At 38.8% G+C, this 26,192-nt stretch overlaps 1 protein-coding gene across 1 annotated transcript in view; it reads right to left on the minus strand.

The window, feature by feature from the left end:
* Positions 1-343: 343 nt before the first annotated feature.
* LOC111148274 (elongation factor for RNA polymerase II 2) overlaps positions 344-26,192 on the minus strand; it is a 71,416-nt gene continuing 45,567 nt past the window's right edge. Inside the window, exons 4-12 of the mRNA XM_022504750.1 lie at positions 24,248-24,411; positions 16,636-16,895; positions 13,026-13,150; positions 12,796-12,883; positions 10,545-11,115; positions 7,708-7,774; positions 4,086-4,257; positions 1,769-1,813; positions 344-1,677 (exon numbers count right to left, since the gene is read on the minus strand). Of these exons, the coding sequence (XP_022360458.1) occupies positions 1,561-1,677; positions 1,769-1,813; positions 4,086-4,257; positions 7,708-7,774; positions 10,545-11,115; positions 12,796-12,883; positions 13,026-13,150; positions 16,636-16,895; positions 24,248-24,411 (1,609 nt within the window). The 3' untranslated portion in view covers positions 344-1,560. The remainder of the gene's footprint in view (positions 1,678-1,768; positions 1,814-4,085; positions 4,258-7,707; positions 7,775-10,544; positions 11,116-12,795; positions 12,884-13,025; positions 13,151-16,635; positions 16,896-24,247; positions 24,412-26,192) is intronic.

Here is a 26,192-nt window from a genome sequence, read left to right on the forward strand (position 1 = left end):
ACACAACAAAGTTATTTTTTAATTATTTATTTTTTGGATGCTGGAGACAAACATCTTTATTAAAGATACTACCAAAATTTTGGCAAACATTTCAAAACAGATTTGTAAACATAATGCTTCCCTTTTCAACTGGCAGCACTTTGAAAAGACAATACGGTAAGACAACACAAGTTGAATCAACATTAGTTCAAAATCCTTATATTTTTGACCACATAACTTATGTTCCCACATGATAAAACAAATGATAGTTTAAATCAACGTCAACAGATAAACTCCATGAAATGAAAGTTTGTGCTGTTTGATGAATCACAGTATGTTATGGTTAAATATATCTGCTCTTTTTTATATTCCTGGCTCCCAGGATGAAAAAAAAAAAAATCTTTAAATATACATTTCATGTAGGTAATAGCTTCTTTGCATATCTCTCTTCAAAAAATACTTTATAGCAGTATATAAATAGGTTACCTACATGTTTAATTTTATAATTTTGCCCCAAAACTATAGATCTGTTTCATTTTCATAACATATTGATTTTGCCCAACATTAATAAAGCTGACAAACTGTTGAAATGGAAATGCTTTTGTCTTCCACAATAGAAGTAGCAATTTGACAGGAAAAAAACAAAAACAAAAAAAAAACAACAACAACCCCTACAGTAACACTCATCAGTTGTTTAACCTGAGCGTTTGGCCTACTGAGAGTAGCAGCTTTTGTCCTCCATGCACGCTCACATCCACACCACCTCTGCACACACACCGGTCGAGCACACGCTTTCAGACGCTGGTAGGCCACGGTATGCTTCCCATTGCTCTAACCAAGTGGGAAGCAGTGTAGCTAATGATTAACCACACTATGTACACAACTAGCAAACACCTTAAGGCAACCATTGCAATGGGGGGTTAACTTGCAGGGCAGATTCAGTGTCTGGATCAAGTCAGCCTGTATATACATATGTGTGTGCTTATTTGTACACATACACATACGCCTTTCTATCTCTTAACCCTCCAAAACAATGTTTAAATTTTTTTTTTTTGTATTTTGTGCAAATTTCTAAATATTCTACCATTTAAGGCAAAGAGTTTGCATTAAGAAAGGTCAGAAAATAGGCTTATGTTTATCCAAAAGCATTTCACCTTGCACATTACTGTTTTTTTTTTTTTTTTAAACACACATAACTTTGAAGTATGGACACTGGATCCCCAATATCTAAAAAAAAAAATCATTTCTAATGACAAATATAAGTTTTTAAGGAAAAAAAAATTGATTTGAAGTATAGACACCGGATCCCCAATGTCTAAAAAAACATGATTTCTATTGACAAACATAAGTCTTGGGGGTAGGGTCGGGGTGGGGAGAAGGACCAGAAAAAAGGAGCTTCAAAAATGCAGGGAAGCAAAGTAAAAAGGGGGAAAAAATAAAAGTAAATTAACTCAAGTTTACTAATACTGAAACTTTCAACAAGCAAAGTTTCATTTTTTTTTTTTAGAATCTTAGAGCAACTCATTTGGAATTTTAAATAAATAAGCTTAAGTTTATTCACATCTTCTGGTCCAAGCAGATTTAGTGCCATGACTCTGCTTGCTGTTGGTCAAATTCACCTATTAGTCTTTTGATGTGAGCCAGCTTGTTATGAAGATACTCGCATCTATATTTTTCTTCATGATAATTGGGACTGGACTGCAGAGGAAAAAAACAGGGAGGAATTAGGTTGCAGAATGTGTAATACTTCCCAACTACGGGTCAGAAAACCCACAGTGATGATTCCTACCTGCTTGATCTTCTGATATTCTTGTAAGACTTCTTCGTGAACATTCTACAAAATGAAAATTAAAATCAGAAGGGAACGACTTTTCTTTTTCTTTTTGGCAATATAAACAGCTAAGACCCACTCAGTAAGGGTGTTGGAAATACTGATGATGGGAATGTAAACTGGTACCATCTTTAAAGAAGGCAATTTGGCAACTGCTATCAAAACAGCAAACGCAGAACTGACTCAGCACTTCTGTACTTCTCTTCCAGATTTGCCTGTGCCTGAGTGAATGCTATGTGTACAAGGTTACTTGCTGCGGTAGCATGTGTAAAGCAAAAGACAGTACACAAAATTTCAGTGTCCATTAATGCATGCAAAGGGATCCAAGGAGGCCATTAAAAAGGGGAAGTGCTTCATGTATTTATATAAAGTTCTCTAAGGTACATTATATTGTTTAATGAATAAAGCAAAGTACAGAATGATTTATACAGTTTGATATTAGTTGTTTAAAAGGGGGAAATAGAATGATAAGTCTAAGAATTTCATTACTTCTAAGATGCACATTTCTTCTCATTTTATTTTATTTTTTTAAAGATTTTATTTGTTTATTTGACAGAGAGAGATCACAACTAGGCAGTGGGGCAGGCAGAGAAGGGGGGGAAGGCAGACTCCCCGCCAAGCAGGGACCCTGATGTGGGGCTTGATCCCAGAACCCTGAGATCATGACCTGAGCCGAAGGCAGAGGCTTAACCCACTGAGCCACCCAGGCGCCCCATTTCTTCTCATTTTAATGAGATCAGATAAATAATGTATCAGTTTAACTTACTGGGACAGAAGACCATGGTACATACTGCGATTGATGACATCTTAAATTCAATTACATATGGCACACACATGAATCTGCTTGTGTATATACATCTCACAAACACATATACAGACCTTTGAAAGAATACATTGGAAACCAGTACTACTGATTGCCTCTAGGGAGGGATATTAGGTGGCTGGAGAAAATGGCTAATATTTATTTAACCTTATATACCATGGATTTAGGCGGTTTCCAAATGCTTACATTTACTCTGCACAACTCTATAATCACCTTATTTATGGAGGGGGATTTTGAAAAAAGTACGGTAACTGCCCAAGTCACACAAATATTAAATGGTACAGCTGGGAATCAAGGCCAGGCAGTCTAGCTCTGGAGCCTCCTCCTAACCACTAAGCAGTTCTTGGAATTACATTTTAGTTTAAATATAATCATGGTAACAACGGTAAAGAGCTATATCTAAAAAAATAAACCCCAAACCACCATAACAAGAGCACCCTCAGACACTAATTCCTCTGAAAAATCTTCTGTAACTCTAGGCAGCCTGTTTAAAGATTAAGGCCCACTAATGAAAGACACCTGAGTCTTTCAGATCTGAGGAAGAGACCGGAGTCTTTTCTGTGCCTGTGAGCACAGATGCTCTCAGGCTATTTTCCCCACTGGGGAAACCCATTCATTCTCTTATGCAGATTCCTGTCAGAAAAACAGTAGTAGGCCAGATGAAGGCACCATCTATGGTTGTGAAGTGTGACAAGTTATGTGGCCCACACAAAGAGGGAAACCTTCATTTAAAACATTAAACAGTTAAACATTTTGCTTGTTAACTATGAGAACAACCAGTACACGGGTCTGGCTGGCTTCTACTGGTTTGTCAGCTGTGGTAATACTACTACTTAAAGTCAGGAAGTGAAAAGAGATTACTATGTATTAACCGTCAGTCTTTGGAAGAGCTGGAAATACCAAACTTTTCACTTAAACCCAAAATCTCTGGAGTATTAAACCCCGTTTGTATTTTATGTCTGTATCTTCCCTATTCTATGCCAGACTGAGGTTTTTTTCTTTTTTAATGTACTTGAAATAGCAATTTTGGGGAGCAGCACCAGAACTAGCAGCTATATCTGAGTGGGCAGTTCAATCAATTATTTCAGTGAATCCCCAATCCAACTTTTTTTCCTAAAAAATATTTAGTTGTATTTGCTTTTTTCCTTGATACTCTCTTTAGTATGTTACAGTAAAGATTAAGCATATATTACATATTTTATACATACTTTGCCATATAAAGTTATTTTTTCCACTGACCGGAAAACAGTTCATTGTATTTACTTAGGTTTGAGAACTAGTTCAAATATTTAGTTTCCTAGCTAATTTTAAATGAAGACCAAAAGCTGAAGAGAGCCTGGTTTTGCCAGAAGACCTGCTCTGAAGGCCAGCAGATTGCCTGGGAATGGGCCAGGCAGAGAACAAAGAGGGTAAAATATGGAAGTCAGCCTATCTAGAAGCAAACATGTTTACCTGATACTCTTTTGAGCCTGGAGAAAGCTGCTTTCGTTGTGCATCTAGTTTGATAAATCTTCTAGCTACAGTCTCCATCCTGGCATGCAAGGCCCTGTACTCATCATACTCTGCATTGAAGTCATCCTTGTAATTTTGGCGTTGCTCATAGGAGACGATAGCAATATATTTTCTAATAAGAAAAAAGAAATAAGATAAATGGAGAGAGACTCTAGAATCAACATGATGCATAAGCCGGATATTTAAACCAAAAACTTGGAAACCATATCCAAGCACGTATCCCAAGACTGAATGCTGCCCTGCCACTGTTTGCCCCCATGTCACTCCTTCAGATGACTTCCACGTGAAATTATCCCACAGGAGAGCTTAAGACCTCCAGTGAAAGAAAGGAAATGTGAAAAAACATGGTGGCAATGGAACTGAAGTGTGACTAGAAAACACCACTTAACACAGATTTAGCTTTCCAAATCTTTCTTTATCCAAAATAATTCACTACCACACTAGTGGCAGAGGCCAACCCATCTGTCACGAGTCACATGGAAACAAACAGAAGGCCTCCATGGGTAACATGAAACCAGGAGAGTGTTACACAGTCACTCAGTGCTGAAGTCAGAGCTCTCTGGAGATCTGCTGCTTTATGAGAGGAGGTCTGTCTTTGGCTGTTTACACCTGCTGCCAGCAAGGTGCCTCTGGCTTGTTCCCTATACTTCTTTCCTCCCACGTTTGACTAGGCAAATGTATAAAATACAAAAGAGTAATTGTCTTCTTTTGAAATGAGAGACCGGGGGAAAAAATGGGGCATATTTCTAGTTCTTTTCAACACTAAAATATCACAGTCTGTGTAACTGAACATCAGTGTATACTATCATTCTAATTTACTTTCTTAATTAAAAGGCCATAAATCTGTTTTACTTCAGGTCGTGAATAACTTAAGGAAACTGGTAAGTAAAGGCCATTTTCCCAGAGTGTCAAGTTTATTCAGTGGTAAGCAAATTAAAACAGCATTTTAATATTAAAACAAAGTTAGTATTATTTGTTTGTGGCTCTGGGAAGTGGGACCACACCAGGGTCTGGCCTGGGTCTCTGTTCTCCATTCCTGTTGTGGGATGCAAAATTCCCTCGACTTTTTGAGATAAAAATTGAGATTTCAAAGCAATTTCAGGCAAGTAGCAGGTGCCTCAGCATGCCTCAGGCATGCACATATATTCTTGACTGCAGGGAAAACCCTGGAGTTCAGTCCTCTACAAAAATGGATTCAGATAATCTTACCAGTTTTATTCAAAACGAGAGGGCAAAATGTCTAGTTGGAAATGTGAGAAAAGTGATGCAACTGTGCAACCTTAATGTCCTCATTAATATTTTTATTCATGCTGAGTTAGACACTGTGGAGGTTTATTTTTCTAAGTGTAACTGAGACAGCAGTAGTATGCTGATTTAGGGCGCCCTGCTGGTGTCTTTGCTGTAAAAGGAACGGGGCCAGCCAAGCAGAGAAGCAGTCCTCTCCTAGACAGTGCTGTCCTGACTGCACACCAGAGGAAGCCCAGGGTGGGAAAAGAGATTCCTGGGAATAAGTGTATGTAAGCAAAATGGCTAAACTGCTCATGAAACTCAGGCTTCATTTATTGTATAAAATATCCTGCTTTCTCAAAAATCACAAATGAGGCTACACACTCGGTATTTTACTTAATTAATTTCCTTAGGGAAAAATACCAAACTGGCCAACAGTTGTGTTGCTATTATATAAGATTATTTGGTTATACTGGCATTCTAACAAAAAGCACTTCACTATTAAAAAAACAGACAAAAAACCCCCCAAAAAACTGTTATGGTTCTCTAATTGGTTCCTACTGCAGGGATGGAGTAAAATTTTAAAGGGCTTGGCTATTTCACAACCACAAGTAACAGAAGTATTCTTATTATACAAAAATTAGGAATATTGTGGTTTAAGTATGAATTATTCAGAGACTGATCATTAAGGTTTTATTGTATATCTTTTTGGTTTTCTTCTGAAACAACTGAAGTTTAAGTTCTGTAATTTCGGTGTTTTTGAAAATTCATGCTTTCTCACCATTTTAAGAAAATTTGCTATATTTACATCAGATAGTCTTGGGATAAAATAAGTTAAACAATCACAGAGGTTACGTACTTTCATGATTTTTAAAAGCCAGAAACACGACAAACATATGTGCTGAGGAAGATGTAGCAACCATCCTTAGATGAGGGAGTTAAAAACTAGTTTTTAAATATAGAACTAACTGTTTAAGTCGACAAAACACAGCAACATCCTGAATCCATGGGGAAAGGGTTAGAATTATTTTTTAGTCTCCCCACATGATTTTGTCACATATAACTAGTCTGTGTCATTATTACAAAAAAAGGGGAATTCAAAATCCATCACAAGAGAACAAGAGCACAGTACTGCAGATGTCATTTGAGGGGGCAACTTTCACAAGACTTTTGAGGAGAGGTGGGTTTGCAAAAGGAGAGGTGAACTCCCTCATCAGTGGAGCCCTGCAGGCGCTGTCCCCCAACCAGACCTTCCTGGGCCAGTTCAGTGGTGGCTGCTTTGCAAAACTCCCTCTCAGAACTCTAAAACTATACCACCATCTCAGATGAGAGAGGATTGAGCATGGTTTCTTGGCATCTTTTCAGTTAAGAGATGATAACGAGCATTATGGTTTCATGCTGTATCATTCCCCATTAAGTATAGCTTTCACACTACTGTTAAGCAAAAGTAACACATTTTAAGTATAAAATGTTCTCCACTTTAGAAATGAACATTTCGTGGTACGTGGAGGGCTAAATAGCACAGTTTAACTTTGTCCACCATGCTACTAAAAGAGGAAAAAATGTTCATAATGCTCAGAGTTCATTTTCCAGTCTACATTCAAATTATTTTGTCCATTTGTTAATTTTCAGAGCTATCCTGCAGTCATATCTGTTCGCTCTTCCGCTCTCCATTTTTCCAGGCTCTTGCAACTTAATTATTTCTTCTTACGCAGAAGCCTCTGAGTCTATAAAAAAGCTAGAATTATGTGTACAAGTTATAATTTCTGTGATAACCAGTTACAAAAATGTTCCCAGCTCAGCATTTAGCCACTTATTGCCATAACAAGAAAAACATTAATAACTGGTACTAAAGTGAAATGATCAAATCTTACTATTCTCTCCTCTTAAAATTAATTCTATGGCAGAGCTTTATTTAAATGAAAATCAGTCTATCTCTACTTTGTATTAACTGTGGAGGTTTAAGCTCTTTATCAGTAATAAACTCTCTTTGGGGGAAACAAGTGAATGTGCACTGACAGACTGTCAGCTTTGAAGAGTCAGATCCCTGAAATCTTCCATAATCAAATGCCTGGACTGGCCTCGGAACAAAGGACAGGCTTCTCTGTACTTAAAGGCCATGGAGCAGAGCTCAGAGCAGGGAGAGGCACAACCTGCTCAGGAAGACAGGGGTGGATTTGGAATGAGAGGCTTAATGGCAGCCTTGCAAATGCAGGGGTGGCTCCTGGGCTCTATTTCTGGAACTTCTTTTCTTGATTTGCAAATTATGGGAAAAGAATTTGCAAACTTTCTAAAATTAAACAGTTCTCTCCCATTGGCAGACGTCTGAACTTACATCAAATAATCTGGGAGTTCAATTGTTGAAGAAGGCTCCGTGGAGGCAGTGCATCCCTCTTTAACTCCTGTAACGAAGAAAAATGCAAGCTTTCACCGAACAGTATGGTTATAAAATCCCGATAATTCTAAAATAGATCAGAAACATCTGGAACACTCTTCCTCAAATTCTATTCTTCCATCTCAATAAGCAACAGTGAGCAAGGAATACAATTGAACACGAACAATAGAGGCCCTATGACCAGGGCCAGCAGAACTGACGCCAGGCATTGAAAGCGCCCTGGCTACTGCAGTGTCTGCACAATAAAGGAATTCCATCTTAACCCAAGGTCAATCTCCTATTCTTTCCACAGCAGTTGTGGCATCTGCCCAGCAATTCAAAGACTGTGGTGGCAGATGCAGCCGGACAATGCAAGATACAGATTTTACATCAACATCTACTTTTCATAGGATTCAAACAAGGCAGATGAGACAATGAAGTCAGGTAGCAGACTGCTGCGGTCACTGGATTTTCTTGCTACCCTTTTTGTATGCAGACCGCGGAAGCAGTGAAGAAGTTTTCCCGTTTATCAATTTAAAGTAATTCAAAATAAGGCATTACTGAATCACGATTTATACTCCTCCCATCTCTATACCGCATAATACCACAGATTTGTTTTTAAAAGGACAAAATAAATAAACAGACAAAGAGACTGCCAGCCATTCAGGGCTATGCTAAGTGTGTAAAGTCCCTCAGTCAGTATTCTATTTGTGTGAATGCACCATTTCCTGAGGGTATGTTTAGACTTTATAGGGTAATTTTTTATCATTTATAGTAGAATTAAATTAATAACCCAAGTCCTAACCCTGCCTGCTGGCAAAACATGCATGTCCAATATAAAACAAAAGTGAAAATTTGTTTAATTTTTTAAAAGACCAAGTATAGTAAATAAATTATGCAGACTCTGTGGGATTATTGTTTGTTTTTGTGTTGACTCAAGCCTGAGTCTGTCTTTTTTTATGACAGCCTGAGTCTTAAAGAAAAAGGCATCAAGTGCATGTCACCTGGCTTTTTTGCTACAAACACCAGATAAATTCCAATAGATTCAAGGGCTGTGGGTCTGGATCTATCCTCAGTATTCTGTGATAATCTCAACTGGCTTTGAGAGGTACTACATCCTCAGTGGAGGATTCAAAGACTAGGTTTGCTTCTCCAATCCTCCAACTCGAACACTCAAACCCTGCTGTAGGTTTCCTAATACTGGGACCCAGTTGCCCCAGCACCAGCCTGACTCAGGATTACCATCTCAGAGTGGGAAGTGTGGAGGCTGGGATAGAACCAGGAACGTGGCTTGCTAACTCTGAACACAAGGTTTCATTACCTCTTGCCATTTCCTGACCTGGCAAATTCAAGTACAGTAGTACTCGAGGGAAAAAGCTTACCCATACATTTTGGGCCACTATACAGTACCATACGGATTTCAGTGTTTCAACAGGTCAGCTTTGATGTGCAGTACACTTGACCCAGTGAAGGCATTGCATCATACTATTCTGCAAAGTTTCTCTCATGTGGTAAAAATGGTCAGTTAAATCTAAGGGTTACAGACTTCCAGTGTTATGGGAGAATTACAGAAAGACAACACTCCTTAAATTCTATTCATTAAAGTAACTTTTCTGAAGTTGTATTTTCCTAGGGAATTTTGCTTTAGTTAAGCTGGGTTTAAAACTGGAGGCAATGCTAAATGATGGGCTTGAATCTCTGACATGCTGGCATGGGGGACGTTAAGTTTTAGAGGACAACTTTTTTTAAATAAGAAAAATAGAATTTTTGTTTCTGTGTTAAAGATCATTATACCTCAGGTAAGTGGTCTTTCTACTAATTAGCTTTTCTTCAGAAATAAAGCATTGTAATAAGCTTCTTTGCATCTCTACATATCTGGCTTTTAACAGTTTCCAAAAGCTTGAAATGGTTAAATTTTGCTAACAATTAATACTAGTTTACTAAAACAGTGTTCTTAAAATTGAAAAAGAATTCTTAAGCTCTGTCATGCAGATTGCCAATAGCCTTACATAAGACAAACTGCCTTCACTCTGAGTAACGATGATGTGATGATGGATTTGCATATGCAATCTTACCTTGCCTGTCTTATAAAGAATTTGACATTTCCCCTGTGTTAATATTAATTAAGAGAGGGGTGACCCTGTTTCTTTGGCAAAGAAGGAAAAGAATTATTTTTATCGCTAACTGTGTGTCTGGTTAAATTAGTTCAAGACTGGCACATAATAATAGGTCACGTTGAGGTTGCATAGTACCCTGGCAGTTATGGGAAAGAGCAACACAGTCTACCTTCTAGAAGGGGCTCTCTGGAGGATAATAAAGTCATTTTCAGATGTTACCATCTTATTCTCAAGAAACTGTGTTTAGGGGCGCCTGGGTGGCTCAGTGGGTTAAGCCACTGCCTTCGGCTTAGGTCATGATCTCAAGGTCCTGGGATCAAGCCCCGCATCGGGCTCTCTGCTCAGCGGGGAGCCTGCTTCTCCCTCTCTCTCTGCCTGCCTCTCTGCCTACTTGTGATCTCTGTCTGTCAAATGAATAAATAAAATCTTTAAAAAAAAAAAAAAATTAAAAAAAAAGAAACTGTGTTTAATCGTTGGCTAAAAAGAGATGGAAAATGACTGCTGTTAAATACGAGAAAAATATCTGCTCTCAAAACCGCAACAGTATGTAAGATTAATAGCAGAAAGTCAATGGATAAAAAAGCACCAGTAATCATAAACAGCATAATCTCACACTCATGATGAGTTTGCTCTGCCCGTTCACTGAACACGTGCAGCTGGTTTTACAAATGTAAAATATACCTTCATTGGAATCTGGACTGGAGTTGTTCAGCTTGGCAATTTCCTCTTCTCCTTTAAGGTCCTCTTCCTTTTCTTCTGTCATCTCAATGTCGTGCTTTTTAATTTGGTCCTTTTCCTTGTGTTTTTTAGACTTCTTTTTGGACTTTTTGTGAGACATTGAATGGTTTTCTTCCATAGGCTTTGGACACTTTAGTAGAACTGAACCAGGGGGTAAGGTTTCCAGAGAAGTCCTAGAGGTATATTTATCTTGCTGGTCCTCATAGATACTACTGTTTTGACTGAAACTGTCAACAGGTAGGTCTTGAGTCCCCCGGCCTTCTGGAGTGCTGGGGGAATTGGAGTTAGAGTTTACAGTCTGAGGAGGATTGGAGACGGGCAGGTGGGTTGGAGGCAGCGGTGGTGGGGTAGGGATGGCAGCAGCTGCAGGGGGCGGCAGGAGGCCTGCAGCAGACTTCTCACTGGGGGGATTCAAATGGCCATTTAATGTTGGCGGAACTCTGTTTGTCAGGTGAGATATTCGAGCTTTTTTATTCATTAAAGGATCGATGAAATCTGAATCTAAAAGCCGTTTCTGTGGGGAGGAGGGAAGCAGAAAAAAAATGAGCCAGTTCGTATGAAACCTCAACATCACTGGTTTGGTTACCATATGAACAACTGAGTAATTTTACTCATTCTGAAGTTTATCACCAGCATCGTGTCTACCACTCTGCGAGCTTAAGCAGGAATAGACAATCCACAGAAACGAAAGGGAGAATCGGGCAAATACGTTTTCTGAACTTTCTGATCCTATAGCCACACGCTAAGTTCTTTGGGAGACCATGCCAACTTATGTGGACTATAGCACTTCAGAGAGTATTAAATAGAGGTACCCTCCTTCCTCTGTGGGCCACAGCTGACCCAGTTACATTGAGAGGAGAAAGCAGTTTGTACCATTTCACGCTGTCAGGACTAAGAAGGGTAGGGAAAGGGCAATAAGAGCCTATACTTACTTAATCTCCCCTAGTGTGGTAAGATGCTCCAGTTATGAATACTCTGGCTGTCATTTATTATTTCACCTGTTTTAAAATGAGAACAGCTGGCACCTTCTCTAAGTATCTCCATCCCTGCTGAAATGCTGTTCAATTTCTTCCCTGTAAATATACCTCTTCAATGGATTGGAAAATAAGTCTTAATGACAATGAGTCCACAAAAATGATATGGAATTAATGGTTCAAAAATTTTAAAAATTATGCTTATACTAGCCCAATCCAGCAACAGGAATATTCAAATGGAAAAGAAAATTCTGATAGTTGAAAAGTATGAAGCATATATCCAATGTAATGAATGATGTGGCCTAAACTTCAGCCTGGAGGAAAGTAATAGTTAATCATCCCATCAATTTATTCTCTTTTCAGTTTAGCATCATTGATTTGGCAGCCATTATATAATTAGATCAGAGTATAAATAACTCCATGGTAGTTGGCACTAAAAGTGAGGCTTGTATAGACAATGTCCATGCAAGGACAGAACTGCTTTTATTTTGTCCTTCCTCTGTTACTCACAATAGGTTTCTAACTTTTTTTGATATACGAACAGCCTTTTGCCCAGAGCATGCTTACTATTCTCCACACATCTGTCCCATCACACCAGTCCTTGGGAGGATGGTCCAGAGAGAGGAGCATTTTGTCGGTAGCACTGGTAGATAGGTCTGCCCCAAACCAGGGAACCAAGGAATCTCTTGGGGGGAACTTAAGCTGGAAGGAGTGAGGTCTAAGTGGAGTATTCTGATTGGGATCTAACCGAAAAAAGTACATTAAAGAGACATGTCTGAAAATGACGGAATTTTTTCTTTGCTTATTTTAGAAACATTTTTCCCCAAGAAAAGTTTTCTCGAACATCTTTCAGATAATATTAAATATCTTCAATTTTCTGTATAATTTGAGACTGGATATGGGACTAGATAAGTCTTCTAGTTAGTGACCTAATAGAAAAGTAGATAATCTTATAATACATGTAAACTTTAAATATGGAGAAGCAAAGCAGATATTAAGCACTTTGACAAGCAGTGCTGTGTAGAGAAAAAGAGGTCTGGGCTGTGAGCTGGGACCTGAATTCTAGACAGAGCTCTGCCACGATAACTAGCTATATGACTGGGAAGGCAAGCTATGCAGCTTCTTGGAGCCTCCTTTCTCTCATGCATAAATCAGACCACCTGAACTAGGTGGCTCCTGAGGTTCACTTCAATGCTATGATTATGTAATTTTGTGAATACCTGAGGAGAAGATGCAGCATCTCTATTAGAACATATGGGAGATTCTGAACGGCTGGTGCTGGCAGCATTCTGAGATGGATTTAGTTTTCTGTAAAGGGGACACAAGTTCCAGTTATGGGGAGAATTTTCAAATATTCATGATAAAAAGCTTACCTTTGTTTTTTCCTTCTCAACACTTAAGTAACAATGACTAAAACTTTTTTTTAAGGAAAAAAAAAAAAAAGATTTACCTTGAGAGCACTGACTCTAATGACCGTCTGTCTATTTCACTGTATCCAGGCCAGTCTCTTTGAAGCTCTTTAAAAACATAATCCTTTAAGGTATATGAGAGGTCCTTTGGATTCAGATTAGCTACCTGGTACATGGTATGAAAACAGAGCATTAGATCTTTTTGCTACTTCCTAACCCAAAACAGACAGCATTTTGCTTTACACTGAAAACAACTGTACCAATTGGCCCCAAAGGACTGCTAGTTTTGCATATGCCAGATCTCAATAAATGCTATTTGACTTCATTTGGGAAATTTAAACTTTATATAAGTAGCTAAATATTTTATCCCTGAACATCTACTGTATGTCATATTTCTATTCAAAAAGCCTACAATAGGCAAAAAGTAGAGGGAGGTTTATTTATTTTTTTTACTTTTATTTATTTATTTTTTAAAAAGATTTTATTTATTTATTTGACAGAGAGAGAGAGAGAGAGAGAGAGAGATCACAAGTAGACAGAGAGGCAGGCAGAGAGAGAGGGGAAAGAAGTCTCCCTGCTGAGCGGAGAGCCCGACGTGGGGCTCGATCCCAGGACCCTGAGATCATGACCTGAGCTGAAGGCAGAGGCTTACCCTACTGAGCCACCCAGGTGCCCTCTTTTTTTTACTTTTTTAAAGTTTTTCTAGTCTAAGGAGTGAGGTTTAAGAACTTCATTATTTACTTCTGGTCATTAACTCCATTACTTTTGAATCACAGTAAAATCCTTGGTCATTTGTATTAAGTAGAAACCAAAGAGTTCCCAAATGCTAGGTTATAAACTTTCCCTTCAGTAATCAGCAGAAATTATCTCCATAAATAGTATCAATTCTGATGCCCTTGTCTGTCATTTTCTTGGCTTGCTAAGCCTGCTTCTTGTGACTGCCAGTTCTCCTGAAGAACCACTTATTCAAAGTCCTTGAAATTCCTGAAAACCAATAAAAAGAAATAACCCTCAAATTACTGTTATTAGTCAACCAGTTTATTCTTTTTTTTTTTTTTAAGATTTTATTTATTTATTTGACAGAGAGAAATCACAAGTAAGCAGAGAGGCAGGCAGAGAGAGGAGGAAGCAGGCTTCCCGCTGAGCAGAGAGCCCGATGTGGGGCTCGATCCCAGGACCCTGAGATCATGACCTGAGCCGAAGGCAGAGGCTTTAACCCACTGAGCCACCCAGGCGCCCCTCAACCAGTTTATTCTTAAGTGTAATCTTTTCCTACCATATAACTGCAATTCCTAGAGTGTCCAGGCCTCGATCCCACGAACAATACAAATGTACGGATTCAGGTGCCAAACCAAGAGTCATTTTTAAGGCTGGCAGAAAGATATTTCTCCTGTCATTCTCTACTGGAATGGTCTTTTTTTAACAGCTCCACTTCTTTCTGTGTCCTTCTAAAGTAAAGTACTATCAAATGTATTATGGTAGTTTATGCTTTTCTTACAGTAAGGAAAGCTATAAGAAAAGCATTAATAACATTAACGTTAATGTTGTTATAAAGTAGAAAATGGTAGGCTTAAGATTCAAACTTGCAAATACATTAGAATGAGACACAACCAGATTTCTCAAAATGGAAAAATCGCCACAATGCTTAGCTTTCCTATTATCCTTGGGACGACATAGAGTTAAGACCCCATTGCTTCTCTAGGTTTCATACTGGGATATTCTCCTGTTTTCCTCCTCCTCCCTCTTTTTTTCTTTTATTTTGTTTTGCGTGTGTGTGTGTGTGTGTGTGTGTGTGTGCGCACTCTTCTATATGCTAGACTGCTTAGGAGCTATCCTCTGTTTTCTTCACTGTCATCATCTTCACCTAAGATTATTTCATTCAGCCCTAAGGCTTTCTTTCTTTATCTTTTTTTTTTTTTTAATTTATTTAAGTAATCTTTACACCCAACGTGGGGCTGGAACTCATGGTTTTGAGATCAAGAGTTGTATGTTCCTTCAACTGGGTCAGCCAGGTGCCCCAGCTCTAAAGCTTTCTCGGTAGACAGTCCATATGTTGCTATCTCCTAATTTATAACTCCAGCTCCAACTGTCTTCTGAACACCAGACCCTTACATGTACCTAATGAATATCTATCACCATTTGGGTATGTCTAACAGACATCTTCCAAACAGAATTCCCGATTGCCGAACATACACTTGTTCCTTGCTCTCCCTCTCATCTCAGTCAATGGCTCAGTATCCATTCAGTTGCTCCATGTAGTTGATCTGGGTGGGTTAGAATCCAGACACTGGCGTTTTATTAAAGTTCCACAGAAGATTCTAACGTGCAGCTAGGATGAGACAATGCTCTAGATTCTGCCAAATAATCAATACTAATGACACTCATGTCCCATTTGCTGCTGAGTTAAGCACATCTACACTTTAAAATCTTCATGTCTGTATACATAATCACTTCACTACTGACATCACCAGTATCCTTTGTGTGAATCAACTGCCACCATTTTGCCATCTTATCCTCTAGCCTAGGAGGTTAACTTACAACTTTTCTGGAGATTCAGTCACCAGGTATTTTGTGATTTGTAACCTGAACCTCCCTCCTTCCTCAAATAAAAAATCGGAAACATATACACTCTCACCCTTATTCACTTTCATCCTGTCTTTTGAGCTCTTAAAACTGTTATGTGACATAAGGATTTAAATTAAGTTTTTCCAAAAAGTACTCAAATAATTTAGTAAGATCCTTGAGACTGCCCAAGACACTTGGAGATTGGTTAACCCAGAACTGGAGATTTTGGCTTTATTCTTTCATAATATTTAGTATCATGACTTGAATAGGAGAATAAATGAAAAAACAGACTTAAAAGTATTATTTTTTGAATAATTAATGAAAACATGCAGGTTTATATTTTTTAATGGCGAAATTTAAGAACTTTGGAAATGTTACTGCTTTAGAAAAAATTGCATTTGAATGCTATAACATTTATGACCCAAAATCAATACAAAAAATATACAGAGTTATAGTCTGACAAACTAGTACTTCAACAAAACTAATGATCTACTTTTATACTTAAGCTTGTGATTTTAAGGTAATTGATCGAAGTTAATACACACTCAAATCCCTTAATGAAGACAAGTGAATGATCTCAGCATACTCAGTGGTAGAAAAAGGCAGAGTAAAGAGCATGCAAGGCAAGACACATTTAAAACTTGTAGATAAAAATACTCTAGCTTATACCAACCGAAGACTGATAAAAATAAATTGTACAACTTCACCTATATAAACGAGTAAATACTACAGCAATAGTTTAGGGGATTCAAGACCAAAAAGAGACAACAGAAACTTATTTTTATGGAATTTCAGAGCAAAATTTGTTTAATTCAAATGACGATAATGACTTGATATTTACTTTTTTTAAATTAACAATTCAGTAGCCTCTAATTTATAAAACCTACTATAAATGCTACAGTTCAATTAGTTTTTTAATTAAATGTTTAAAACAAGATGACTTAATATTTAAGACTTATAATTCATATACCATCGATCAAGATGATCCTGAAATTTCTCTACCTCAAATAGCAACAACAAGAAGCCTTCTTACATGAGCTTCTCAACAAGGAAGTACAAGGAAGGAACTCTCTCCAGGTATCTCACCTGCTGTAGAATTGCTCCGAGGGAGTTCTTGTCTTTTTGATTGACACCATCTTTCTGCAGTCGAGCCAGTAGCTCAGGTTTCTTGTAGGCCTTCAGTGCCAGTAAGTGAATCACTCTGTCCCTGTATGGCCGCTGAGAAACACTGCTGCTGCCATGTGTCTTTCGAATCGTATTTGCAGGGTTCATGGGGGTTGACCGTTTCCTCTCGGGTACTGCATCTGAAACAGCTTGAGGCGCTTTCCGAATCTGCACTCTTTTCCCTAAAGTCCAGTGGAAATGACACTGTTACACATTTGCAGTTAAGAACATAAGGAGCATCTCAGTTTCCTCAACTCTGATTTAGGTACTTCTTCATTTCTGGAGGGAATTAAGGCCTTTTTATTTCAGTTTTTACTTTAAAGAGATCTATAAACAGAAAGCATTTTGAATAAATGGCCTAAAATTATGGATTTGAAATTGTTTTGATAGAACTATTTACTGGAATAAATATGCATATAGAATTATTCTGGTCACTTAGCTACATATGGTACATTAGTGACACACTGTAGCAACAGACTGGAAATTTTAAGGTCATAGGTAGTTCATGTTAAGTGGAAATTTAATAATTTCTGTGTTTACCTGTGCTGTTTACAGAACTTATCTACATATTATATGTCATTTCTTTGGCAGACAGAATATAGCAAATGTGAAACATGAGAAATACCTGTTGGCTCTCACTGAGACCATTCTTTTGGCTGAGCTGGGGAATTATCTTAATCTCACAGATTCAGGAACCACGAAAAGGGCGTTCAGGCATGATTTGGGATCAACATTCAGAAGGACATCCACTAGATATTTTCCTTTTCAATAGGCCATACCAAATTTTAGGAGTCAAAAACCAAAACCAAAACTAACCAAACTAAAAACAATCTAAGAGGGCCAGACAAGCAGACATTTCCACTGCAAGGCTGAGGGTACACAGGTGAATTAGACCAACGGAAAAATGGTAAAAAGGAGGCCTTCACATCATTCCTGCCAGGCAAGTGCCATTTGGTAATTAACCCACTTTCTGCTTAAACTTAACATTGGTTAAGTGGCAAGTGACTACTTCTAGAAAGTATCTCTGGGCTGAAGTGACCTGGATACTGCATGCCCAGAGCTATCAGGACATAGCTGATCACTGACAAGACCAGAAAAAAAAAAAAAATTAGAATGACACTGTAGAAGACCCTCATTTTATCATTTCTGAGGTGAAATCTTTTAGCACCTTTAGTACACTCTAAACCTCCAACTCTGTGCCCTCTGGGCAACAGGTGGGGAGAACTGGTGATGACATGCAACGTGGGGCAAGTGCATTAGGAACAAGACTAGCAACTAGAAACAGTGGGTAATTCAGAGCAGTATCTTAAGTGCTATGGTCTGGTCTGGTCTGGTCTGGTGTGAAAACAGCTTAACTGGGCAGGAGCTTTAATAATAATTCTGTCCATGCTGGGGTCCTGAGGCCTAGCCAGAGGGGCTGTCTACACAATCCTGCCTAGAAATAAAGGAGAAAGGACAGATATCTCACTGACTCTTATATTTCTCTACTGTCTGGATGTAACGAGTTATTAATATCAGATCAAAATATTGCACAACAAAGGAACTCAACATTAAAGGAACACTGCCCAGTAGTAGGAAAAGCTATTAAAGGTGTGATTAAAGTTTTAGAGATAGATCTGGTTTCTGTATTTTTATTAATGTAGAGATAGCTTACCCTAGTGCCAGATGGGCAGGGAACTAATATTTACCATGAACCAATTAAGTGGTGGTGGTGGGGACACTGTGCTAAGATCTGTACACACACTAAGTCTGTAACCTGATGAAACAGGCATGGTCGGTCACTCATGGCAGTCTCACATGGCACAGGTGAGAAAACTGAGGCTTTCTTTCTTTTTTTTTTAAAAATATTTATTTATTTGACAGAGAGAGAGATCACAAGTAGGCAGAGAGGAAGGCAGAGAGAGAGGGGGAAGCAGGCTCCCTGCGGAGCAGAGAGCCTGATGCGGGACTCGATCCCAGGACCCTGAGATCATGACCTGAGCCGAAGGCAGAGGCTTAAACCACTGAGCCACCCAAGCGCCCCAAAACTGAGGCTTTCAAGGAGATAAACTCAAATGGTCTAAAGTGCTCACTCAGCACTTAGAAAGTTCTGTTATTAGTACGTGACTTTTCTTACATGTATTTCTTTGTAGGAAAGGTTTTATGAACAAATGCCTCATGTCTGCCATTGCTTCCTGTTAGGTTAAGCTCCATTATGCGTAGGCTGTAGCCACTTTGTTGACTAGTGGACTTTGAGTCAGCATTTGATGACTAGCAAAGTGTCAAAGTGAATGGCAGTGAGAGAACAAGTAAACAGCAGAGGAGCCAGAATCAATGTGGTCTGTATGTCCCCACATTGCGAGGATGCCAGCGTCTGAAGAAACACCGAAATTTCTAATGTGGCAACTGCACACCCTCCAATCTACCACTTCTCAGTTGTAACAGTATCAACAAACAGTACTGTTCCTTGAAATTTTAATAGGAACTTGTGGGGGGGGGGGAAAAGCCAGGGTCACAAAAGTTTAGGAAACGTTATGAATTCCACATTCTCCCCCTTGAAACCTGTTTAGCTTACACTTCCCCAAACAAAGCTGGAGCCCTCCCAACCACTCTTCTCTAGGGAGGGGAGTAGACAGTGAGTTTTTTAGCTAAGCTCACATGTACCATGATTGATCATTTAGAATGAACTCAAGCCAGCAAGGAAGGCAAATAAAATAGAAACAAAAAGCCACAGTACTACCAGTGTGTTCCAGGCTGCCCTACCTCCTCTGTATGTCTGACCCACCTCTGATCCTCAGTCTCTGGAGAGCCCCAAGGTCTCATGAGTTTACCGCCACTCCTCCCTGAAGCAAGCATAGGGCAGACAAATAAGGGAGGCTCATTTTGCCCCTCAAAGGGGTATGATGTTTGACAAGAAATTAGAATCTGGTCAGGGATATGACAGTAGTGGAGTCTCACCTGGGGCCTAAAGCTAGGCTGTTACTAATACATGAATTTCCTACCCCCAGTACATTCACTTTACCTTTATCTCATTTTTCCTTTATTCATTTTTTTCCTTTTTTTTTTTTTTTTTTAATGTAAGCTCTATCCAACTTGAGACATGAACTCAGGACCCTGAGATCAAGAGTTGCATGCTCAACTGACTGAGCCACCCAGATGACCCACTCTCATTTTTCCTTTAAACAGCCAGTTGTGGGAGTAACCCACTTCTTTTAAATGCTGACAGAGCAACCCAGACACACTGGGTCCCTGAGTTTTATGTAAAGATCACTTGCTTGCTGCCTCCCCATCAGTCTGTGCCTATTCAGCCAGGAAGGAGTCCTCTGGTTTAACATAAGACAGGCTACGGATGAGAAAACATCAGTGCTCTAAGTAGTTATGGAACTGAGATGTTAAAGAAAAAAAAATAGAAAAAAAAGTAAAGCAAGAAAACGGGAGGTTCAAAGTTGGAAGAAGAAAGGCTTTATTTTTATTTTTTCACATTTGCCTCAGAAAAGCCCTTTTAATAAAGCCTGTGGGAGAACCTAATTCTCTTCCCAGACTCAACTGCTAATCAATTCCCTGGGCTCCTTTTATAAACAGCAGCAGTGGGTTTGACGGAGTTGTGTAATCTGGGACTATATCTGAACCGCTATTTCATAACAAGGAGTCCACTTCTAGCGTCTCCATTTAACATGAGATTGTAGAAGTATTTATCCCTTTGTCTAGTGGCTCTGATTAAACTCTCTGAAAGGAAGGTGTTAAATCAGTACATCAGAAAGAGCAGGGGCTGTAGATATCTTCTGCAGTGGTTTTTCTGTTCTGTGGAACCTGACTAGAAGCCCTGGCAAACCCACCCAATGCTTTAAAAAAACACTGGCAGGATCTTGATGATGGGGTGACTGTCATGATTTAATACGTAATCCACTGCAGTGGAAACCATCTCCACCATTTGGCACTTATGCTCTTTTGTTTCAAAAGGTTTATTATCCAAATACACACACACACACACACACACACACACAATGGTCACAAAATTTAGAACTACAAAGGACCTTTGATATTACCCAGTTTAAATACCCCTTATCTAATAATTGAGAACATTAAGGTCCACAGATGTTACATGATTTGTCTAAGGTCTTTTAAACATGTATCAACTCATTATAAATAAGGAGGATGGGGCAGTAGTTGGGAAAATTGGAGAAAGAATTCTAGAAATGATACTGGTTGGGTTATTTTATACATTTAAATAAATATTAGCATGTATTAAAAATTTACAATTCGGGGCGCCTGGGTGGCTCAGTGGGTTAAGCCGCTGCCTTCAGCTCGGGTCATGATCCCAGGTCCTGGGTTCAAGCCCCACATCGGGCTTTCTGCTCAGCAGGGAGCCTGCTTCCTCCTCTCTCTCTGCCTGCCTCTCTGACTACTTGTGATTTCTCTCTGTCAAATAAATAAATAAAATCTTTAAAAAAAAAAAATTTACAATTCAATAAAATTCCAAAATTTAGGTAAAAATCAGTGAGCAGACATACACTGATAAAATGGAGCAGTGGTTCCTTCAAGTGATTCTTGAGGTTTTTTTCTTTTTTTTTTTAAAAAACAAAGTAAAATGATTGTAACACAACAGTGCTCACCACTGATATAAATTTCATGACTAGAAGCATAAGTATTCTGAAGAAATAATGATGTTTCGTAGGTTAAAGACTCTCCTGCTCTTCTCCAGGCAAAATAAGTTGTTTTTTGTTTGTTTTGGGTTTTTTTTCAGTCTACAAAAGGATCTTAAAAGCTTCTATTCCTGGGTGACTAGGCCAGGTGACCCAAAGGAGTCACAGGAGGGCTTGTGCCCTAATTCAGCTGCCAGAGGTCTGGCCTGGCATTATGCCAGCACAACCCCTCACCGAGACCAGCATTATTCCCATTTGTCCTCCATCCAGGCTGACACTCCCGGGAGAAGCCTTGTTCTGCAGGTACTTCTAAGGTGGCGAAGGTGAGCTTCTGGCATTATTTTATATGATATATTCAATTATGAACTGAAGAGGTATCTCCTATTGTCTTATGAAAATAACACAACTTGTTAAGGGGCCAAATCCATATCATTTGCTATTTGTTGATACCAACTAGGTGATATGTAAGATGGAGAGGTAATCATAACCTCCCTTGCAGGGTGGTTTTGAGATCTAGAGGAGGAACTGCATGTAAAGTGCTAACCAGTGTCTTGTGCACAGCAAGCACTCCAGAAGTGTTTGGTAATATTAGTACCAGAGGGTGAATGACTGCATTTTAAAGAAATGAGTGAGTCAGATAGTTCTGAAGTACTGAAAAAGCAGGAAGATACAAACAGAGCCACCTAAAAGGAAAGAAATATGGTAAAGGTCTAGCAATGGATAAGATTAAAATCAAAAGGTCAAAACATACCATAACAAAGCACAGTAAAAAAATCAAACACTTAAGGTTTGAATTCTGAGCTGAAGAAATGGAGGCAGTCCAGAGGAGAGCAATAAAAATAATTAAAAGGTTGGGATACAGCCATCTTAAGAAAAGTTAAAAGGAGCTGGGGTTATATGACCAAAAGTATAAAGGCTGAAGAGGTTATCGACAAGACTGAAGACCAGAGAACACTGTACCGTGCTGACGAGTGGCCAGGGCACAGAGGACCCAGCAGAGTGGGGTATGCAGCCTGGCAGGGTCACTGTAGAGCTCTGTGGGGGCAAATGTATGTGTGCGCAGAGGGAGGCTACCCTGTCTGAGAATGGCACGGACGTACTCTGGCTCAAATTTAAACTTTAGATAACCTCAAATTTTACGTGGTCGCACCTAAAAAATGTAAATAAGTTATCTGTAGTGCCTATAAGAAAATTCAAAAGTTTGAAAATTCCTGCACTTTAGGAATCGTATGAGTTATGTGATTCTGGGTGGTGTCAAGTCTGCCATGTAACATGCTGTGCAGATAAACTGCACCTGACCCTATCAAAACAAACACACACGCGAACGGAGGGGACACCATGGATCATTCAATGGGAACATACAGTGATCACTGCTGATCTGCAAACTTTGGAATAAATCAAGGTAAAGTTTTTCAGTCAAGAGGCAAAAAAAAAAAAAAAAAAAATCATTTTGGTGTTGTTTTTTTTAAGATTTTATTTATTTATTTGACAGAGATCACAAGTAGGCAGAGAGGCTGGCAGAGAGAGGAGGAAGCAGGCTCCCTGCCGAGCAGAGAGCCAGAAGTGGGGCTTGATTCCAGGACCCTGGGATCATGACCTGAGCTGAAGGCAGAGGCTTTAACCCACTGTTTTGGTGGTTTAGTCTTCTAGTCCTTTGTCAAACACACCAACTTGCCTCACTGTTTATAAAATGGTGATACTGGACAGCGTAAAAGAATACTTTCAAAGCAACAGGGACAGCAAAGTGCGGCAGATCTTGTGTGTTTTAAAAACAATTTGAGATTTAGCCTACTACAGAGAAAGTTAAGTTACTCATGAGGATAAAGAGAAAGGAGGTTGGAAGTTGTTACCTCACTCAGCAGGAAAGGGAAGGTGAAAAATCTCACTGCTGGTAACTTACTGGGTTGGGACTGGGCCGCATGGGTACAGATACCTGGGGGAGCCATGAATTGTTGTTAAACCAAACTAAATGTATCTAAGCTAAGCACTAAGTCCCAGGAGCACTGGCTTTGTTCCAAAGAAATACTTATTAAAGACACCAGTGGAGATTCTCAAAGCTGAATGTACTATAGCTGGGTCAGCAATGGGAAAATACAGAAGTAAAATTATACCAAACCATAGAAGGATGTTGATGAAAGAATCTGGTTATTCATAAGACTGTTTTTGTGTGCATTTACATTTCCAAATTTCTATCTTTTCATCATTTACTTATGATGACTTATGTTATTAAACTGACCAAGGCCTCAAAGCGCTCATCTTCACTCTTGATAATTCTTCCTATTACTATTAATAGTCACTGCCAATCAACTCTTTATTAGGGCAACTGCTCATAAAGGAGAGACTCATCTTGCTGATCCAGTCTTACTTCTTCAGTCTGATGGATATTTGAGTGAGCTGATGATAAAGATGATGGGGGTGGGCAGCCTCTTAATTAATGGATAGATGAGGATGAGAATGCATGAATGATATCACAATTGAGGTACCAAAAAGGCATCACCCTTTTGCTTTAAGCATATTTTATATTTTGCAATAAAAATTCCATGTGCAAAGATCCTCTGAAATTCTACTAATAGATTTTACTGTAAAAATAATCCTACAAAAATGCCAAAGAAAACCTATACTGTCCATCATTGTAATGATATCCAGTGTCCAAGAATACACAACAGTACCACTATTACAACCTCAAATAGTAAAGTAACATGACCAGAACCCAGTATTGTAAAATAATAACAAATAGCCGACAAAGGATTCAGGATTTATGAAAGAAGTAAAACTTTTCGACCATTATTATTATTCAAAATGTTCTGTAAACTAATTCTGGGTTAACATTAGGTTAATATTACCAGTATTTACCTACAGTGGTCTTGAATTATTCCAATCAATCTGAGAAGGAAAACGATATCTATACAAACCTACATATGGTCCACCAGGTTTGATAACTTTTGTGCTTCGGTTGCGGGATTCCTCCTCTGCCTGGGTCATTCTTTCTCGTGTCATCTGATACGAGTCGTTTGTTGCACACACTGTAATTTTATCTTGTATAAATCCCAGACAATTGAGCTGGGAGGCTCCAGAGCTGTCAAGTAAGACGGTGGCTTTGTTAGAGATGTCCCTCATTTTGCAGAACAAAGGCAAGTGAGAAATGTATAATCTTAAAATCAGTAGCCCAAATAATGGCCTTGCAATCTGGAAATAACTAATATTAATAATCTGAAGTGTTGAAATTCAAAATTATTTAAATTCTTCTCCTTCATTTTGTATCACGTTTTATTCATATTTTGAATAGAATGGGTAAAATGAACTCTCAGAGACCAAATCTGTAAAATTCTGAAAATAATTAGTATTTGTATTGAAGACCAGAGGAGTCTCAATGAGCACTGTAGTTTTACTTTCATTTTATAAAAAATTTTCTACCACTGATATGAAAAATGTTTAAAGTTTTCTTTTGGAGTAACCATAATATGCATGCTTTAGAAATGACTAGAAGAAACAGACCCACTGTGATGTTTTAATTTTTAATGAGATAATTCATTTTAAGGCCAAAATATTGCTGAACATTAGGATTTATTATAGCCCAAATATCCTAAACATTTGTAGCCTTTTATTTGCCATTTTGTTAAATCTCTACATAAGATGACCTATTTGTGTGGCAAATATCGAAGGAAATACTGGACAAGAAATTTTTGTAAATCTTTTTTGAAAAATTTTTATTTAAAAAAAAAATCATGAAAATTAACTTTGGCCTGGAAGATGGCTCCATTTCAAAGTATTATGCTAATATTAGGAGATCTTGGTAGCAGTTACACTGGTATTTTATTTATATATTTATTTTAAAGATTTTATTTATTTATTTGAGAGTGAAAGACTGCGCAAGAGAGAGAGCATGAACAGGGGCAGAGGAAGAGGGAGAAGCTGACTCCCTGCTGAGCAGGGAGTCTGACACAGGGTTCAATTCCAGGACCCTGGGGTCACAGGTAGACACTTAAGGAACTAAGACGCTTAACAAACTAAGGTACCCAGATGCCCTTATGTTAGTATTTTAAAAAGAAATTACTATGGCCTTAAAACAGACTGGAATATAGAAGTAATGAAAATGTCACTCTACCTCTGCTATTCTATTTCCAAACTAGCTTTGTTATGAGGCTAAGAAATAGGGTTGATAAAATTTCTGTAAATTCCTAATAACTGTACAAATGCTATTTAAGAAAATAAACCAGTTCATTCATCTCATAAATATTTATTAGGCAGGGACTGCACACCAGGCAATATGTGAGGGTCAGACTGAGACAAGGGCAAAGACAGATGTGGCCCCTCATTCAAGAGGCTGTCTAATGGGTGACAAGCACTCTGGAATTTATGACACAGTGTGACAAATGGCAGGGAGGCAGGGAATCCCTAGGAAGGTACTTCACCTGGATTGTGGGCAAGACTAAAACTTCCTGGAGTAAGTGATGCCGAAGGTGATCTACAGGGATGTCTAGTGTGTGTGTGTGTGTGTGTGTGTGTGTGTGTGTGTGTGTGCAAGACTAAAACTTCCTGGAGTAAGTGATGCCGAAGGTGATCTACAGGGATGTCTAGTGTGTGTGTGTGTGTGTGTGTGTGTGTGTGTGTGTGTGTGTGTTGTGTAAGCAGGGGAGGACAGAAGTTTTCTGGGAGGAGAACCAACCTGTGTGGGGCCCAGGGGAAGCCAAAGTTTTCAGTTTGGCCAAAGAAAGCTGGAAAGGACAGTTACAGATGAGACTGAAGAGGGCATGAAAGGTACATCATACAGGGCTTTGGAGGACTTTAGACTCTGTCCCAAGAAAAAGAGAGACTGAAAACAGGGGAGGGAAAATACTTATTTGTACTGTGAAAAGG

Source organism: Enhydra lutris, unplaced genomic scaffold, assembly GCF_002288905.1.
Source record: "Enhydra lutris kenyoni isolate GAN:26980312 unplaced genomic scaffold, ASM228890v2 scaffoldscaffold19, whole genome shotgun sequence".
Classification (NCBI taxonomy): domain Eukaryota; kingdom Metazoa; phylum Chordata; class Mammalia; order Carnivora; family Mustelidae; genus Enhydra; species Enhydra lutris.